At 46.0% G+C, this 20065-nt stretch overlaps 1 protein-coding gene across 2 annotated transcripts in view; it reads left to right on the forward strand.

Moving 5' to 3' along the window:
• Positions 1-20065, forward strand: part of USF2 (upstream transcription factor 2, c-fos interacting) — a 75248-nt gene that overhangs the window by 45122 nt on the left and 10061 nt on the right. For both annotated transcript variants that reach the window (XM_068241528.1, XM_068241527.1), the window contains exons 2-5: positions 4122-4168; positions 5407-5522; positions 9203-9322; positions 14972-15125. In XM_068241528.1, the coding sequence (XP_068097629.1) occupies positions 4122-4168; positions 5407-5522; positions 9203-9322; positions 14972-15125 (437 nt within the window). The remainder of the gene's footprint in view (positions 1-4121; positions 4169-5406; positions 5523-9202; positions 9323-14971; positions 15126-20065) is intronic.

A 20065-nucleotide genomic window follows, 5' to 3' on the forward strand; every position in this document is an offset into this window, starting at 1 on the left:
TACCATTAGGCAACCACTGTAAAGGCAGGTGGGGAGATTCTCCTGACCCTGCTCAGGAATAAGAAGTCGCTCTCTGTAGATGAGAAAAAAGGGGGTTCAACCCTCCACTCAGGGTGGACTCAATATTATGCAGGAGAACAGAGGCGCCAAAAGGATAAGAGGAAGCTAAATGAGCTTAAAAACCAAATCCTTGGTAAATAGAGGAGGCAGTGGTGGACTTACCTCCTCCAAGTAGACACACAGCGACTGTAGTAAAGACAGTCAATTTATTTTATTTATGAACTCCAAATATGCAACGCGTTTCACAGGTTTGATCCCGCTTCATCAGGCAATAACAACGGAGAACAGATTTAGCCTATCACATTGTTAGGGGGTGTGGTTGTAGATAATGGCAGTTGTAGTGCTGTTGTTTTTTTCATCTGCCAGTAGTAAAGGTGATGATGACCTGCAGGCTCATCGTGGTTCACATAACATGAACTAATTACATGGCACAAATATAAATCCATTGAATAATCTATTTTTTATTTTTTAGCTTCTCACTTTTCAATGTATTCATTTATTTTTATTTCCCCTTTTTTGCTGAAGTTCCTGTTTAAGTTGCGTACACATATCAGTTAATGTCGCCCATCAGGATCCAGCTCAATCTGTAGGCTCTCTACAGCGCTGTGGAAGATGTTGGCGCTATATAAATAATAATAATAATAGGCGGCACTGTGGGGAGTGACCCCTGTACAGCTGGGGGGGGGGGGGGGGGGAGCTCAGGAACTCTACCTGTCTGGCTATAGAGTAGAGCAGTGGTCCTCAAACTAAGGCCCGCGGCCGAATGTGGCCCCCTGAAGCTTTTTTACCGCCCCACCATACACACAATATTATAGATGCAGTCAGCTACATCTTTAAATATTGGTTTTCCACATATAGAATGAAGCCAGAAAGCAGTAATTTCGCTGGTTTCCAATCAAATTCCACATCAGGTGACACTGCTGTCCAATTGGACTGCAGGTTTTCACCTGGGTATGCTTCACTGTTTGACCCGCAAAGACATAATTTTATGTATACTCCGGCCCCCCAGCAGTCTGAAGTATGTTGACCCAGCCCTCGACCCAAAATGTTTGGGGACCTCTGGAGTAGAGTCACAGCGCTGGTAATTCTGGCTGTACTGTGTGGCTGGGCTATGAGAGGCTATATAATATTTCCTAGCGGGTTAGACATCTCCCACATTCTGTATTCCATCTGTGCATTCAGCAGTGTGTCTGGGCTCAGGCAGCTGTCAGAAGTATACATTAGAAAATCCTCTGCAGCTGAACAAGGGATATTCCTCATGTGCAGTGTTTACATCCAGACACCCCCCCCCCCCCCCCCCCCCCCATATCCTTCCTGTAGATATCCAGCGTCTGGCCATGTCACACTGCTTGTCAGCATGGAATGAAATGCTGCTGTAACAAAGGCCCTCAGACAGCTGCTGAATCAAGGGATATGTTTCACAACATGGCAGAGACAACATTGTGGACGCAACACCCACCATACAATAATATTTAGGAGAGAAGAGCTGCGTCTCCTTAGTGACAAGCCAGCTCGTGAAGATGTACAGGAAGACACAGGGAGTCCTTTTCTGCCCTTAATTATTTTTAAACAAACCATTTAATTTTTCACCCAACAGTCATGTGATCAGCACTGGGAACTCCTCCTCACCGTAGACCACAAGGCCATGTGCTGTACTGAAGGGGTGTGGCCATGCCTGCCACTCACTTTCCAGTGGATGGGTTTTAGAGGAGGTGTGGTTAAGTCTGCCACTCAGTATCTAGTGGACAGAGAGGGGGTGCGGTCTGCTTTCCAGAGATGTATCTATTGGAGAACGAGTGGCAGACCTGACCACACAGACTTCTATAGTTCAAGTCCCCGAACACTGACTTGTCACAGTACTGTGCTTGGATGCATTTCAGTAAAAACAAAAAAAAATGGATCGCTCATGTTTTGCCGACGATCTTGCGGTGCTGCTTTTTGCTAGTGCGACCTGATTTTCCCTGAGCTGCAGTCACCAACCTGCTGCATTTTTGGTGCGTTTGCGATAGGAGTGCAGAAAAATCACATAGCAATTGTGCCAATGCCGATTCCGCGATTTCTTTTCTTTTTGTTTTTCTCCTCGGAAATTGCGAATGCAGCACAATCATACCTTACACCAGATAGATCGCGGCAAAATCACGGTAGTGGAAATAGAAGGAAATGCGATTGTTTCCTAGTGGAAAAGGGCCCCATTACAGGAGGTGTGTGTGTGTGTGTGTGTGTGTGTGTGTGTGTGTGTGTGTGTGTGTGTGTGTATATACAGTGCGTCTGTGTATACAGTGCGTCTGTGTGTACAGTGCGTCTGTGTGTGTGTACAGTGCGTCTGTGTGTGTGTGTGTACAGTGCGTCTCTGTGTGTGTGTGTGCGTGTACAGTACGTGTGTGTGTGTGTGTGTGTGTGTGTACAGTGCGTCTCTGTGTGTGTGTGTGTGTGTGTACAGTGCGTGTGTGTGTGTGTACAGTGTGTGTGTGTGTCTGTGTGTGTGTACAGTGCGTGTGTGTCTGTGTGTGTGTCTGTGTGTGTGTGTGTTTACAGTGTGTCTGTGTGTGTGTGTGTGTACAGTGCGTGTGTGTCTGTGTGGGTGTGTGTGTACAGTGCGTCTGTGTGTGTGGGTGTGTGTGTACAGTGCGTCTGTGTGTGTGGGTGTGTGTGTACAGTGCGTCTGTGTGTGTGGGTGTGTGTGTGTACAGTGCGTCTGTGTGTGTGTGTGTGTACAGTGCGTGTGTGTGTGTGTGTGTGTACAGTGCATGTGTGTGTGTGTGTGTATACAGTGTGTGTGTGTGTGTGTGTGTGTGTGTGTGTGTGTGTGTGTGTGTACAGTGCGTCTGTGTGTGTCTGGGCCTGTGTGTGTGTACAGTGCATCTGTGTGTGTGTGTGTGTGTGTGTGTGTGTGTGTACACAGTGTGTGTGTGTGTGTGTGTGTGTGTGTGTGTGTGTGTGTACACAGTGTGTCTTGTGTGTGTCTGGGCCTGTGTGTGTGTACAGTGTGTGTGTGTGTGTGTGTGTACAGTGTGTGTGTGTGTGTGTGTGTGTGTGTGTGTGTACAGTGCGTGTGTGTGTGTCTGGGCCTGTGTGTGTGTGTACAGTGTGTCTGTGTGTGTCTGTGTGTACAGTGTATCTGTGTGTGTCTGGGCCTGTGTGTGTGTGTGTACAGTGCATGTGTGTGTCTGGGCCTGTGTGTGTGTGTACAGTGCATGTGTGTGTCTGTGTTTTATGAAGTGGCATGCTGTCCACAAGGTGCTAACATTAACCACAACACAAGCATATACATGGGCGCCCCAGCTTTGCGATACAGGAAACCACTTCCTCCAGCCACACACAACACAGTCAGATTTCAAACATGAAGGAAAATACCACAGATTGGAAGGCCTGCCGCAAGAAGATCCCCAATCTCGGTCGTTGTATTTCCATGTAACTATCAGAGCCTTGTTTGGCTGCAGATTCCACCCCAGATCAACAGACATGGAGCTCTCTGTTGGAATTATCAGTGCAGAGGAAGCCCAATTCATACAGAATGCTGGTCCCGGCCTGTCCAGTCCAAGAGGCACTTAAGGGAAAAGGGGGCCAAAATAAATCAATACATTTCAAAGTGAGAAGCTAAAAAATAGAAGAGAGGTCAAGAAATACTGGTTGTTTAGCATTTGGAAAAGGCCATTATTTCTCACAATGCAACAAGGTTCACAGACAGGACACTGTTAGGACCATGGTCCTGACATCACACAGTGGGAGGAGTTTCCCCGCAATATGAGCCATACAGACCCCCCTCCCCCGATGATCTATTTGAGAAAAGTGAAAGATTTCTCCTGGGAAAGGGCTACAGCTTGGAATGAAGTGCAATCCTTGGTTACAGTTCCTCCTTCAGTTCTACTGACCTAAATGAGAGGAAAACTTTAGACTGTACTGTAGGTGGCGTCTTTAATGTATAAAGAACCTCTGCTACCTGGCTCTGAGAATGGTCCAGCCTGCTTCCCGCATCTCACACAGAAAAAGAAAATCTGCATGCATGTATATGATGTCTGTGCTTACCTGTATTGTGAAGCATTTCCCTCCTTTTTTTGCAGTCACGATAAGGGACAGGACACAGATGAAGTGGTAGAGCTGCACGACGGTGAGTCTTCTGGCTTTATGCTCTCATACTGATAAAGTTTTCCGTCTTGAATGCACTGAGCTGCTCTCCTGCTACTGTCTTCCTGAGCTTTTTATTGTACTGTCTGTTTGTAATGAGCTAGCCATACGCTGGTACTTGTTTTTAAACCGAAGTCAACTGAAAAAAAAAATACCCATGGAGAGGGAAGGCTCTGGGTTCTAAAGAGCCTTCCTGTTCTTCTGACAGTCCCGTTGTTCCAGCGATGTCACCTTGTTCCAATCTGCTGCCGTGGGAGGTTCGCAAGTCTTTGGGAGCCCGAGTGCTCCTATAGACAGGTGGCTCAGTACTGCGGCTGCATGAGAAAACGCGCTTACACACAGTACAGAGCTGCTCGTCTTCATGGGGCACTCGGGCTCACAAAGACTTCCGAAACCTCCGGTGGCAGCACAGAGCAGTATTGGACCGATCGGCCGAATGCTAACGGGGGAGTCAGCGGTGGAACGCGGGGACCGTGAGAGGAACTGGGGAAGGCTCTATAGGACCCAGAGCCCTCCCTCTCCATAGGTAAGCATCTGTTTTTGATTTGCTTTTTCAGTTGACAATCACGTTAATCTATCAGGCCCTAAATTTTATAATATTGACTCAAGCAAAACATTGTTTACCAGCCCGTGAGATATTGCTTGTTTCCTTGTGCTGTTAGTGTATGGATGCCTGAGCACACAGCTATGCAGGGACAATGTGCTGTTAGTGTATGGATGCCTGAGCACACAGCTATGCAGGGACAATGTGCTGTTAGTGTATGGATGCCTGAGCACACAGCTATGCAGGGACAATGTGCTGTTAGTGTATGGATGCCTGAGCACACAGCTATGCAGGGACAATGTGCTGTTAGTGTATGGATGCCTGAGCACACAGCTATGCAGGGACAATGTGCTGTTAGTGTATGGATGTCAGAGCACACAGCTATGCAGGGACAATGTGCTGTTAGTGTATGGATGTCAGAGCACACAGCTATGCAGGGACAATGTGCTGTTAGTGTATGGATGTCAGAGCACACAGCTATGCAGGGACAATGTGCTGTTAGTGTATGGATGCCTGAGCACACAGCTATGCAGGGACAATGTGCTGTTAGTGTATGGATGTCAGAGCACACAGCTATGCAGGGACAATGTGCTGTTAGTGTATGGATGTCAGAGCACACAGCTATGCAGGGACAATGTGCTGCACCTTGTAATGACTTTGTATGTGACTGTGCGCAGGGGATGAGACGAGTGCCGATGAACACACAGCGGTGGCCATTGCTACTGTCCAGCAAGCAGCCTTCTCAGACCACAACATTCAGTATCAGTTCCGCACAGAGAACAATGGAGGACAGGTGAGTAGCAGAAACCCTTCATATCACCCCGATTCACACGTCATTGTTATATCTAGAGAGGTTGTTGAACTAACCGGTTTTGCTATAGGACTAGCTAGAGATAGAATTGCGTATCCGCATGCTAATGTGAATTGGTGGCTGCTTACCTGATCTCTTTACAAGATCGCAGATTGTATAGATTGTACACACAATCAAAATTGTATTGTGTGTGGACTCGCCAACCAACCCAAAAGGTTACTTTGTCTGCAGTGTTGAATCCCTTCAGAATCCCCTCAGCGACTGAGGGCTGAATGGCATCTGTGACAGGGGGAACATGAAATAGAGGGTGACATCACATTGGTAGTGACCTGTCTGGCTGTGTTGTAGTAACACAGCACTTCTTATTCTCAGCTGTAACTTTGCTGGAAATTCCTGGAACAGGAATCCGCTTGTGCATTTACCATAGTCCCTCTCCATAGAGCAGTGCACATGCTTGGCCAGGCGCTGAACAACATGTCTGTACTGCATTCGTTCCAAAACTGCCACCCACAATACTCACTAATCATTATTTCAGCCAACAGTTTGACATGTGTACAGGGGTTAAAGGACAACTGAAGTGAGAAGGATATGGAGGCTGCCATCAGTGATGAGCTCACGAGTAGTGAGCTATTTGAATCCGTGATTAAAATGAGGCTTGATTGCCTCAGGTGTGTGGCTGGAAGAGAGAGGGTTACTTATAAGTCCGCAGTCCTCTGCGTTCCAAACGTCTTGCATGCGTTGAGACTCACTACGCGCACTTCCTCCTTCAAGCTGGAAGGAGGAAGTGTGTGTAGTGAGTCTTGCAACGCATCCAATAGGAGTCGAATAGCTCACTCCTCGTGCGCTCATCACAAGCTGCCATATTTATTTCCTTTTATTCAATACCAGTTGCCTGGCAGTCTTGCAAATCTATTTGGCTGCAGTAGTTTCTGAATAACACCATTAAAAGGAACCAGAGGCGTTGGGAGGAAAGATTTTATACATACCTGGGGCTTCCTCCAGCCCCTTAAGACTGGATCGCTCCCACGCCGCCGTCCTCCGCTTCCTCTGTCCGCCGGTACTGGGTCCCGTTGCTTCGGCCAGTCGGCGGGCAGACGCGACCAATATTCCGCATCACAGGGGCTCCCTCCTTAGCCTTACGCGTGCCATGCGGAAAATTGGCAGCTTCCGCCGGAAGTGACGGGACCCGGTACCGCCGATAGAGGAAGCGGAGGACGGCGGCGTGGGAGCGATTCAGGTTTATGGGGCTGGAGGAAGCCCCAGGTATGTATAAAAGCTTTCTCTATTTTTTACATAGCTTCCTCTCTGGTTCCCTTTAACAATCATGCAGCTATACTGGTCAGATCTGACAATGTCAGAAACACCTGATCAGCCGCATGCTTGTTCAGGGTCTATGGCTAAAAGGATTAGAGGCAGAGGATCAGCAGGACAACCAGGCAACTGGTATTGCTTAAAAGGAAATAAATATGGCAGCCTCCATGTAACTCTCAGCTTGGGTTCACTTTAACAAGGTGGTCTTACCATTATGAGCACAGCGCCATCTAAATGCTAAAGTGAGTAGTAACTGGGTAAGCACGGTCCACAACATAATTGTAGCTGGAACCTAATCAACATTGAATGGAGCTAGTTGGTGAATTCAGCTTGTGATGGATCCTTTAACAGATGCAGTAAAAATCTAGTAGTGTATACCATCTTTAGTCTGGGAGAGCCCTGAATTGACCTCAGTTCTCCCGATACCGCCCTCCTCCTTTTCCCATTGGTGTTACAAAGCCCTATTTATAGGAGGATTGTGTAAACAGACAGAGGATTTATGAGGCTCACATGTGATGGAAGGATTTGTTTGGACAAGAGAACACTCAGGAGTTAGACCAGTATTCCTGGGGCTGCTGCTCTAAAGCCTCCTACTCATCGCCCGATTGATCCTGTGACGTCCCCTTGATGACAGTTGTCAAGCGAAACATCTTGTCAGCAGGTATGCATGACGTCACACGGCGCTACGCGTCGGGAGAAAACAAGACTTCAAGCAAACACAGGAGTCGTTGAGGATCTTAGTTATCTGATCCTCCATGACGGTCGTTATTGCGGAGCAACGTTTGCGTGGTCGTATGACTGTACCCACATCGCAATATCATGGAAACGCCCACTACGGCACTCAAAAAAACGCCAGGAAAATCGCGACGGGGGTACATAGCTTTAAGCCCCATACACACGCACTACTAAATTTGGCTGAGCCGGCCAATGACAACTGCCTCAGCTGATAATCCGGTATGTGCACAGTAGACCTCGACACGCAATTGATCCACGGATCAACTTGGCTGAACAGCCAACCTCATTGTGCATGCCACTCCCCCGCTCACCGTGTGATGTCACATATGTGCTGCCACTCTGTATGGAGAAAAGCGCTAAACAAATATTATCTACTGCATGCTTGTTCTGGGTCTGTGGCTAAAAGTATTAGAGGCAGAGGATCAGCAGGACAGCCAGGCAACTGGTATTGCTTTAAAGTGAACCGAGCACCTTTTTTATCATTCAGGACATTTCTATAGCACATGAAAAATGCATGCCGACAATCTGTTTCATTATTAAAATAAACTTTCATTTTACCTTGTATTTTACATTCAAAGTAGATTAATTACCCTGTTCCAGCAGGGCTGCCCGGCCGTCCCCGGCCGCAGAGCTTTCAGGTTCCTAATTGTTTTATTGGGCTAATTACCAAGAGGTAAACAATGCTATTAGACAACAAAGGGGGTTAGTAATTAGGACTGTTTCTTCAAAGACCTAGTTTGTGTCAATGTGTCAAGATAGCATCTCTGACTTCTGTAAATAAGGAATGTGAGAAGGGGAGGGGGGAACATGGCAGCTTCTATGCCAGGAGAGGTTCCATTGAAAGAGAATGTGCTCAGTTCCCTTTAAAGTGAACCAGAGACGCAGCACCCTCATGTATTTTATCATATCAGTGGGGACATTAGAAGAAAACCCCTACCTTGCTTTCTGTTTCATTCTTCACTGCTCAGCCTGCTTGTTATCAGCCCTAATAAAGTCTGGCTTTGCTTAGGAATATTTATAGCTCAGTGTTCTCTCATGTCTTTTCAAGCCCAAGCCTGCCCCCTTCTGGCGCTATAATGACTCCGCTATAATGATTCCTGAGCAAAGCCAGATTGAATGCTCAGTCGGAGATTTTTATCAGGGCTGATAACAAGCAGGCTGAGCAGTGAAGGATGAAACAGTGAGCAGGGTAGGCGTTTTCTCTAATGTTCCCACTAATATATATGGTAAAATACATGAGGGTGCTTCGTCTCTGGTTCACTTTAAAGGAAATAAATATGGCAGCCTTCATATGCCTCTCACTTCAGTTGGCTATTAAATGAATCTCCCCCTTCCCTAATATAATTTAGGGATGACCTGAACCGGCATATGTGTGCAGCCAACAGAGGGACTCCGCCTCCTGTCCTGGCTGTAGGGACTCCGCCTCCTGTCCTGGTTGTAGGGACTCCGCCTCCTGTCCTGGTTGTAGGGACTCCACCTCCTGTCCTAGCTGTAGGGACCTCCACCTCCTGGCTGTGTTCTGAATGGAGTGGCTTCTGCAGAGTGGGCAATGTGCTCTTCTGAGCTCTGTGCAGTTTCTGCTCTGAAAATAAGTTGCATCTTCTCAACCCCAATAGGTGACATACAGAGTTGTCCAGGTGACAGACGGTCAGCTGGACGGACAGGGCGATGCATCCGGAGCAGTGAGTGTGGTTTCTACAGCAGCCTTCGCGGGCGCACCGCAGGCTGTAGCACAGGTGAGTGGCTGAGATGTAATCGTGTGATGCCTCATGCAATGTCCATCTACTTTGGAACAGTCTATCTATCTATCTATCTATCTATCTATCTATATATATATATATATATATATATATATATATATAGATATAGATAGATATATATCTCTTTATATCTTTATCAATCTATACACACACGGCGCTGGTGGGTGTAATCCCTGACAAACTGCACGTTGTAGGACACCTTCAACCCTCTAAACCAAGTTTTCCACGTGTTGTAAATTTACATTTTTGCGTGGAAGTCTTTACCAATACCCTTGTGATACACAAGTCTGCCTAAAGGTGCATATACTGGAGGTGAAGCCCTAGAACACCTGGGAAGCCATATGGGGAGGGAGGAGGAGATCACTAAACACTAGGGAACTGGGTAGGGAGGACCACTAGACACCAGGGAACTGTATAGGGGGGGCCATTAGACTCCTGTAAACTTTATAAGGGAGGAAGGTGGCCATTAGACATTAAGGTTGGCCCACGACTAGGCCCGGTTTTCATTTTCAGCCTTCTTTGTATCTGAGTTGGACACCCTTGATGTGTGGGCACCATTAGTCATGTATATGGTCATGTAGTGTCTCCCTGTGTAGATAAAAATAAAGATGAAAAACTGCACTTTTTTTTAAATGCCTTTTGTCAATCTTTGATTTGTTTTTGATAGTTTGTGACCCTATTTTGCCAATGCAGTGCAGTGTTCTCCCCAGGCTCTTTTAGCCGGGTGCTCCACCCGGCTAGATTTTGTGACCACCCGGCTGTCATCTGTTCAGCTCCTCACATCCTCCTATGCTGTAAGCAGTTTTGCCCTGCATTTTCAACTCGCCCCACCCGGCTACTTTTTCATGCCACCCGGCTGGAAACAAATTCTGGGGAGAACACTGCAGTGGCTTAAGAATTGAGGTTTATCGCCACTGAATGGTTGTTTTCAATCTTTTGTTGACCGCCTCTTTCATCATCGCTCTATTGGTTACTCTTCCCTCGCGGTCGCTGTTGTAAAACCACGTGGAAGAACGTGTGTTAAAATTTGGAAAGGCTAGCAGAGCATTAGCATTTGTGCTCAGTGGTAAAGAGCCCCTTCAGCTATATGGGAAACAGAAATAACACATGATCTGCAAATGAGAGGCTTACACTTCTGTCACCTGACCAAACTGATCACATGCTCCTCCATGAGTCCTGCTACACAGGAGCCGCTCCGTATGTGATCTCAGCTAAGCAGGTTTAGATGTCGCCACAGGCGCCCATATTAATAACCGTGATTAGCAGCTATCACTGGAAATGTTTGCGCTTTGGTGCCCGAATAAAAAAAAATAAATAAAGCGTGTGCCTACAGATTTCCAGTTATAGTCGCTAATCGTGGCTATTCTCATCGGCGCCGAAGGCAGCGCCAAAACTTCAACGCATCTGCTTTTTTGCAGTAATTTTACTCAAACAAATGGGTAAGCACCATCACATAAATATGTAACATTAAATCCCAAGGGAACAAAAAATAAATAGCTATATTACAATCCAGAATGTGCAGAACGGTGTGTAACAAACAGCACTAGTAGGGAAAAAGAAAAATATACCTCAAAAACATACCGCACCATACCAGTTTGGTGTGGTATGTTTTTGAGGTGTTCTTTTTCCCTACTAGTGCTTTTTTGCAGCAAATCGGCATGTGGATTGCGGGGGGGGGGGGGGGGGAGAGGTGTGATTTCGGGGTTAGGCATGGGTTGGTGAGTTCAGTTAGGGTTAGACATTGTGCAGAGGGGGGATCGATTATGGGGTTAGGCCTCAGTAGAGAGATGGCTCGTGGTAGTAAGTTAGGGGTAGGTTTAAATTTCAGCCAATTTTACAGAAATGGGATTAGTAAGGCATCGCTAAAGTGAGGGCTAGTGTGAAAATAGGGCTAATAAAATATTGGTATAAATTAGATATTTTATTAGTGGAATGAAGTAGTGCAATATCGGTAACTTTACTAATATTCCACTAGCAACAATATCCGGTGCCCCTTTTGAATGTGATTTCAATAGTTGAAACAACTGAAGCAGTTCTAGAGCAGCACTGTCCAACAGGCAGCCCAGCACTAGAGCACCGCTGTCCGACTGGCAGCTCCTCCCACCACCATCTGTTCACAAGACTACTGCTGGCCTTACCACTCTGGTGTTCTTGTAAAAGTTATGACTGATTGATGTTCATTGTAAAGCTAATGCTTTGTTTATGCCATATACTTTAACTGTTTATCGTTTTTCGATCGAATTTCATGGAAGTGAATGAAAAACGATCGGAAAATTGATAGGAATTCAGAGCAGACATGTTGGAAATAATCGATCTGGCAGGTAAATCTGCCATAAAATTGTATGGTGTGTGTACCTGGCGTAAAAGCTTATTAGTTGTTGTCCACTGCTTTACATCAAGCTGAGTAGGAGGTGTAGGTGCTATTGGTCTAAAGGTGCAATGTACTATTGGTCTAGAGCAGGGGTGTCAAATACAAAGTGGGCCGACACTGAATACTGGGACCTAGCCACGGGCCAACCTCAATGTCTACTCGCCACCTTATAAAGTTCCCTGGCGTCCAATTACTCCCCTCCAACTCCCTGGTGTGTAGTGGTCCTCTTCCCTCCCCTATACAGTTATCTGCTGTCTAGTAGTTCTCCCTCCCATACACAGATCCCTGGTGTCTAGTGGCCCCCCACCCTCTCCTATACAGTTTCCTAGTGTTTAGGGCTTTTCCCCTACCTAACCCATATGGCTTCCCTGGTGTTCTAGGGCTTCACCTCCAATCTAGCTTCCCTGGTGGTCTAGAGTGGGCCAAACATAATGCAAAGTGGGGAAACCCCTTAAGGGCCAGATTTGGCATGTATGGTCTAGAGCAGTGTTTCTCAACATTTCATGGATATGTACCCCCTGATATGGTAAAGACTATCTCAAGTACCCCTTGATACACATACAGGGGCCGGATTTAGGCCAAGGCCAACCTAGGCCATGGCCTAGGGCACCACAGGAACAAGGGCACCAAAGCAGCAGGCTAAACTGGTGCAGCATTTGCAAGCTTTCAAATGCTGCAGTGGAGAGAGATTAGGCGAGTGCCTGATCGCGGTACTCTGCTGCCAGCCCCTTGTGCAGCGGCTGCACTGCTCTCTCTGCACGTTGGAGTTGTGGCTGTTGGCTATGGACTTAGGCAGCATCGCAGAGTTACAAGCGGAGGATGTGGAATAGCAGCCGCCAGTCGCTCACATAGAAGCTTCCTCTTCCTGTCTGACTTGCTGGTAACATGCCGGCAAATCACAAGTGAGTGATGCTGGTTGGATGGACAGATGTACAGCAGCGGCTGATGGAGAGGGAGGGAAAGAGGAAGCTTCTGCGCTGGAGACGAATGGAGAGGCAACACAGGTGGCTACTGCAGTGTGAAGGCAAGCTGGCTACCTATACTGAAAGGGGGGAGAGGGAAAGGGCGGGGTTAAGGGAGTCATCTGGCCACCTATACTGGAGGGAAAGGGGAAGGGGTCATCTGGCTACCAATACTTGAGGGGGAGGGGTCATCATGTTACCTATACTAGAGAGAAAGGGAGAGGGGTCATCTGGCTACCTATACTGAAGGGGGGCAGCTGGTGACAGTGGCTTTGGGCGGTAAAGAGTACAAATCCGGCCCGGTACAGATGCACTTAATAGTAGTACATGATAATCGTTTCTAAACCATTTTACACACATTTGCTATTGTTTTAATTTGTTGAAATACTAGTTTGGATGTGGTTTATAGGATTTATTATTTTCTAAAACTATAAATGTATTAAACTTAATTAACCTCCTTAGCGGTATGGACGAGCTCAGCTCGTCCATTACCGCTGGAGGGTGCCGCTCAGGCCCTGCTGGGCCGATTTAGACCAAATAAAAAGGAGCGCACGCAGCCGGCACTTTGCCAGTGCTACCTGATCGCCTCCGCAGCGCGGCGAAAGAGGGTCCCCCGAGCCGCCCGAGCCCAGTGTAGCCGGAACAAACAGTTCCGGCCAGCGCTAAGGGCTGGATCGGAGGCGGCTGACGTCAGGACGTCGGCTGACGTCCATGACGTCACGCCGCTCGTCGCTATGGCGACGAAGTAAGCAAAACAAGGAAGGCCGCTCATTGCGGCCTTCCTTGTTAATTCTGATCGCCGGAGGCGATCAGAGTTACGCTTTCGGAGCGCCCTCTAGTGGGCTTTCATGCAGCCAACTTTCAGTTGGCTGCATGGAATAGTTTTGTTTTTTTTTTATTTAAAAAAAACCCTCCCGCAGCCTCCCTGGCGATCTTAATAGAACGCCAGGGTGGTTAACCAGTTCACCCCCAAGGGTTTTTATCCTAACGGACCAGAGCAATTTTCAGTTGTCAGCGCTCCTCCCTTTTATTCCCTAATAACTTTATTACTACTTATCACAAGAAAATGATCTATACCTCGTTTTTTTCGCCACCAATTAGGCTTTCTGTGGATAGTACATTTTGCTAAGAATTTTTTTATTCTAAATGCATTTTAATGAGAAAAAAAGAAAAAAAATCATTATTTCTCAGTGTTCAGCCTTTATAGTTTTAAAATTAAACATTCTCCTGTGGATAAAACAAACACGTTTTATTTGCCCATTTGTCCCGATTATTAAACCGTTTAGATTATGTCCCTACCACAATGTATGGCGACAGTATATTATTTTGAAATATAAGTGGTTATTTTTCTGTTTGTTCTGGCCATAATTACAAGCTCCTATGTAATAAATTAAAATTAATTTTCCCCCATAAAATATAGAATAAAAAAAAGCTGAGTCCCTAAGGCAACTATTTATTTATTTTTTTTAAGCTGATTTTTTTTTTTTTTTACAAGTGTTTTTTTTGGGGGGGAGGGTTGGAAGTGTAATTTTATTAATGATGTGTATATACTTGAAAATGTATGTATTTTGTAGGTGTAATATACTTTTTGGCCACAAGATGGCGCTAGTGAACACTCATAGGACGTGTTCACTTTTTTTTTTTTTTTTTTTTTTTTACACTTTATTAAACTGTTACATTTCCTGTTTATGTGAATGGACGTAGCCGCTGTTCGCGGTCACGTCCATTCACTCCAGGCACTGCGATTGGGTAGAGGACTGTTCGGTCCTCTTCCCCAATCGCCCAGCACGGGATCCCGACGGTAGTAGCGGCGGACACACGGCGGTAGCAGCGGCGGGAATGCGCGACGTATTAAAACGTCATGTTGCTGTTAATAGCGGTAAGCATGACGTTTTATTACGTTAGGATGGCGGTAAATGGTTAAATACATCAAGGCCAAGTATCCTCTGGACCCATCAGAAGTACCCCCTGGGGTACGCGTACCACATGTTGAGAACCTAGGGTCTAGAGCAGTGATGGCTAACCTTGGCACTCCAGCTGCGGCAGAACTTCAAGTCCCACGAGGCATTGCAATACAGCTCTAAGCATAACTCGGGGAGGTGGAGGCATGATGGGATTTGTAGTTTTGTCACAGCTGGAGTGCCAAGGTTAGCCATCACTGGCCTAGAGGATAAAGGCACTGTCTGTAGTAAAGTAGTGATTGTTTTTATATGATGTTTTATTCTGTATGCTTTTTTTTTCTTTCTACTTTACTAAAAAAGCCGATTATTCTGTTCTGTCTGCCTTCCCCAGGCTGTCATCCAGAACCCTTTCAGTAATGGAGGAAGTCCTTCCACAGATGCAGTCAGCGGGGAGACACGGTTTGCCTATTTCCCGGCTTCCACGGTGGGCGACACCACGGCAGTATCTGTCCAGACAGCTGACCCCACGCTGGCTCAAGCTGGAGGTAATGGCTTCATAGCTCTCACCTGCTTCCACATATCACATTAAAGAGGAACTCCAGCCTAAACAAACATACTGTCATTAAGTTACATTAGTTATGTTAATTAAAATAGATAGGTAATATAATATCTTACCCACCGTGTTTAAAAAGAACAGGCAAATGTTTGATTTAATGAGGGCAGCCATCTTTTTGGTTGAAAGGAGGTGACAGGGAGCACGAGACACAGTTCCAACTGTCCTGAGCGCCTCTCCCAGTTGCTAGGCAACGTGAATAACATAGGAAATCCCATCATGCTCTGCACAGCATCAGGGAAAAAAAGCCCGGGCAGTTTTCTTTGATGGGTGGAGCTTAGCTAAAAATGCAGCTAAAAATTATGCTTTGGTAAGAGAAACAAAGTTCTGATGCTGTGAAACTGTTAAAGAAACACCAAGCCTTTTCAGTTCTGCTGAGTAGATTTTTAGTCCGGAAGTTCACTTTAAAGAAGAGTCATGTGCAAATATGAGCCTGCAGTAAAGCTAGTCGCACACACTAAATTAGTATCACCGGTGAGAATCGAGCTCCAGCCCAGGTGGCCACACACGATACAATAACATGATCCGATTTTACGTCAATTCGACAAAAAAATCGGACTTTCCGAAAAATCGAAAAGTGTTTTTTTTTTTTTTTTTTTTAATCCAAGCAAGACATCTAATTGGATTTCCCGTTTTTATTCGATAAGTCAATCGGGAATGGTGGATTTGTCTTCTCAATTTTATGAAAATTGAATGGTGAGTGGTAGATTGTCAATTTATTAATATATACTCCCAAGCAATTTTCTCAGTTTCCAATCATTTTCATCATAATTGGGGAAAAACTGAACATAGGTGTGTGGTACATTGGTCATATTTTTGAAATGTTACAATCTGTCAGAAAAACTGATTGCTATTCTTGAATTGAACCGATATTTTAAAAAAATTGTATGGCGTGTGGCCACCTTTAGGGTGACACAGCTGCACAGACAGATACCTCTGTTTCTATAGAGAAGGGAGGAGGGATGATGAAGTGTAGCTGTACTACACAAACAAATCATATCATCTTTTTTTTTTTTCGCGCTCGTCTCTTTAAGAATCTCTTTTGTCAGCAAAGTTTCATTAAAAAATATATCGATTTTTCTGAGTTTAAGAGAAAAACCACGGTGGAAGAAACCTACATAAATACTGGGAGAACATACAAAATCAATACAGATAATGTCTGGGCTGGGATTGAAACCTGGAATCCCGGTGCTGCAAGGCAAGCGTTCTGTGCACCATGCCGCCGTCTCACCCATACGCTTTCCAGAGGCTGCTCAGCCAATCGTGTAGCTGTCCTCTCACAGGCATCAGCAAGTTTTCCCCTCACACAGTACATTCTGCTGTCAGGTTAGGTTTAAGCATTAAGTCAATACCGCGCAAACACCATGAGCAACTTTCACCTGAAACAATCATTCTAGATCAGGCATGGGCAAACTTGGCCCTCCAGCTGTTGAGGAACTACAAGTCCCACAATGCATTGCAGGAGTCTGACAGCCACAGTCTTGACTAATAAAGGTAAATACATTGTGGGATTTGTAGTTCCTTAACCTAATAGAGCTCTCTGATTTGACCTTTTTGACAGAGACCTGGCTTGGGAAGCATGCAGGCCCAACTCTTGAAGCAACCGTGCCGGCCAATTATTCAATCTTGCACTGTGAGAGACAAGTCGGCAAGGGTGGGGGGGTTTGCCATATGCTTCAGATCCTCTTTGAACATAAGGCCCCTGCCCATAGGCCCCACTGAAACCTTTGAATGTCTTGCAGCTCAACTGTCAGCAGAAGTAAACATCAACATATTGCTCATATACCGCCCCCCAAAAAATGGTCCAGCCTTTCTTAAGGAAATATCTGAACTCTTATCCTGCCTAACAGTGGAACACCCTAGATGGATCATCCTGGGAGACTTCAATGCATGGGTGGATGATCACGACTCCCAGCTAGGAAGTGAACTACTTCTCATAATGAGTGAACTGGGTCTCTCTCAGGCTGTCAACCTCCCCACCCATACGAAAGGGCACACCCTGGATCTTATATTTCATTCCGGACTTTTAATATCACACATGGATATAAACCAGTGGTATGGTCAGACCACCACACCATCCACTTCTCTCTGACAGCACCAGCGATAAAACACAGAGGGAAAGAACTCATAAGATACCGCTCACTGAAAGATGTCTCACCCCAGCACGTTCAGAATATCCTCAACTTCGACGCATTAACCAATCATTGCGCAGACCCAGACTCCATGGTCCTGATATACAACCATGCAGTGTCATCTGCCTATGACGCCCTCGCTCCAGTTCGCATCAAACGGTCTACACCACTTCACCATGCACGGTGGTTTGACAGCTCACTAAAGGACATAAAGAAAGAAGTGCGCAGACTAGAAAGGAAGTGGCGAAAATCTCAGAATTCAAAAGATAAACACACCCTTGTCTCTCACCTGGAAAGCTACCAAAATGCGATCACCAAGAAAAAATCCTCCTACCTATCACAGGAGATCGCAAAGGCCGCCAACAGACCAGCCCAACTATTCCGCACAGTTGATAGACTATGTAATCCATCCTGTCTAAAACCTACTATAACTCCCTCAAAGGAGCTATGCGAGAAATTTGCTTGCTACTTTGCTGACAAAGTATCTTCTATTCGGTCTCTCATTCAGTCCACAGCACCCAAGACTCATGCAACTAATGGAAATAGCTGCAAAAACAGCCTAACACCCTGGACTGACTTCAAAAGTATTAGTGAGGAAGAGATCTCAGACATCCTCTGTCGTCTCCGCCAGACAACCTGCGACCTGGACCCTGGACCAACTAAACATATGCTGAAATGTCCTGACCTGCTTGGTCCAGCATTTCACAAAATAGTAAATTGCTCTCTGCAAGCAGGGAGGTTTCCTACCTCTCTAAAAGAAGGAATCATCAAGCCCCTTCTTAAAAAACCTTCCACGGATCCAGATGCTATGAGCAGCTACAGACCTGTCTCCAACCTCCCCTTCTTAGGTAAAGTTATTGAAAAGGCTGTCTATCTGCAAATTGAAACCAGGCTGTCAGTAAACAACATCCTGGACCCTCTACAATCTGGCTTTAAGAAACACCACAGCTGTGAAACAGCCCTCATCCAAGTCTGCAACGATCTGCTCATGGCAAGGGACAGAGGGGAATGCTCCATCCTAATCCTGTTGGATCTCTCAGCTGCTTTTGATACAGTTGACCATGAAATCCTGCTTAACAGACTGCAGGAGTACTGTGGCATCAGTGGTTCAGTCCTCCAGTGGTTCAGATCATTCCTGACTGACAGAACACAGAGAGTATGCCTAGGACCTATAATGTCCAAACCTGCACCTCTACAATTCGGAGTGCCACAAGGATCAATCCTATCCCCTCTGCTGTTTGCAATCTACATGTTGCCACTCGGTACACTTATCCAACGACATGGCCTGACGTACCACTGCTACGCCGATGACACACAGCTATACCTGTCCTTCAAACCTGGTGGAACAGACCCTACCCCAAAAATAAACTCTTGCTTAGCTGAGCTTCAGGCATGGATGAATGATAACTGGTTGAAACTGAATGCTGACAAAACTGAGGTCCTGTTTGTCCAAAGCCAGTGCCCGCCATCAAAACAGCTCTATCCTAAAGCAACACCAATCAGGATTAGGAATTCAGACATAAACAGCTCCAACCTTGTGCGCAGCCTTGGCGTACTAATCGATGGGGAATTAAGTTTCAGAAACCAAATTTCATCTGTAGTTAAATCTTCCTTCTTTCATCTGAAGAACATTGCAAAGATTAAACATCTAATTCCCCCAGAGGATCTTCAAACCCTAGTCCACGCCTTCATCACATCACGGCTGGACTACTGCAATGCCCTTTATGCTGGCCTCCCCAAAAAGGACCTGCGTCGCCTGCAATTAGTGCAGAATGCTGCTGCCAGATTGCTAACAAACCAGCCTCGCCACTGTCACATTACACCGATCCTTCGCTCACTGCACTGGCTACCAGTAGAATGGAGAATACTCTTCAAGATTGGACTGCTGACATTCAAATCCCTGCACAATCTGGGCCCTGGATACATGAAGGACTTGCTGAAGCTGCACCACACCTCTCACAACCTCAGATCAGCAAGTTCTATAAACTTGGTCACTCCCAGAGTGCACCTCAAAAAATCTGGAGACAGAGCCTTCTGTCATGCTGCCCCTACTCTTTGGAACTCCCTACCACACCCAGTAAAGACAGCACCATCCCTGGAGCTATTCAAATCCAGACTGAAAAGCCACCTGTTTAGCCTGGCATTTCCAGATTTATAAAACTCTTCCTCTGTACCACGATGGTCGGAGCCATGCTTATGCGCTTTGAGTCCCACGGGAGAAAAGCGCTTTAAAAATGTTATTTGTTGTTGTTGTTGTTGTTGTTAACCGCTGGAGGGCCAAGTTTGCCCATGCCTAGTCTAGATCATGTCACGGTACCATTTAGGAGCAGTCCTAATTTAGACATAACGCTGCGCTATCTGCAGAGTGGTCTGCGCTGTTCTATAGGGGGGGAGCAAGAGGTACCCCCACTGTAGGCACAGTAGTGTCAGCCAAGGATGTCTTTGCTTAGCCATTCGCATGAAGTGGGGACCACTAATGTCAGGAGAGGGGTGGGGGGGAGACGTGTAAGCTCAGCGTTCACATGAAATGATCATGAACAATTGTTTCAGGTGACCAAATTTAAAGTTTTGTATGTACACAGCTGAACAGAGATGAACACACTTTGAGAAGTAATGGTTATCTGAAAAATACAAAATAACCTATACTCAATTTATTACAATTTATTCAGGGTAAAATATAGAGTGGTTTACCTCTTACTGCATTTCTGTGACATGTACTGTTCCTTTGTCCTATATCTGA

The sequence above is a fragment of the Hyperolius riggenbachi genome, chromosome 6, assembly GCF_040937935.1.
Source record: "Hyperolius riggenbachi isolate aHypRig1 chromosome 6, aHypRig1.pri, whole genome shotgun sequence".
Taxonomy (NCBI): domain Eukaryota; kingdom Metazoa; phylum Chordata; class Amphibia; order Anura; family Hyperoliidae; genus Hyperolius; species Hyperolius riggenbachi.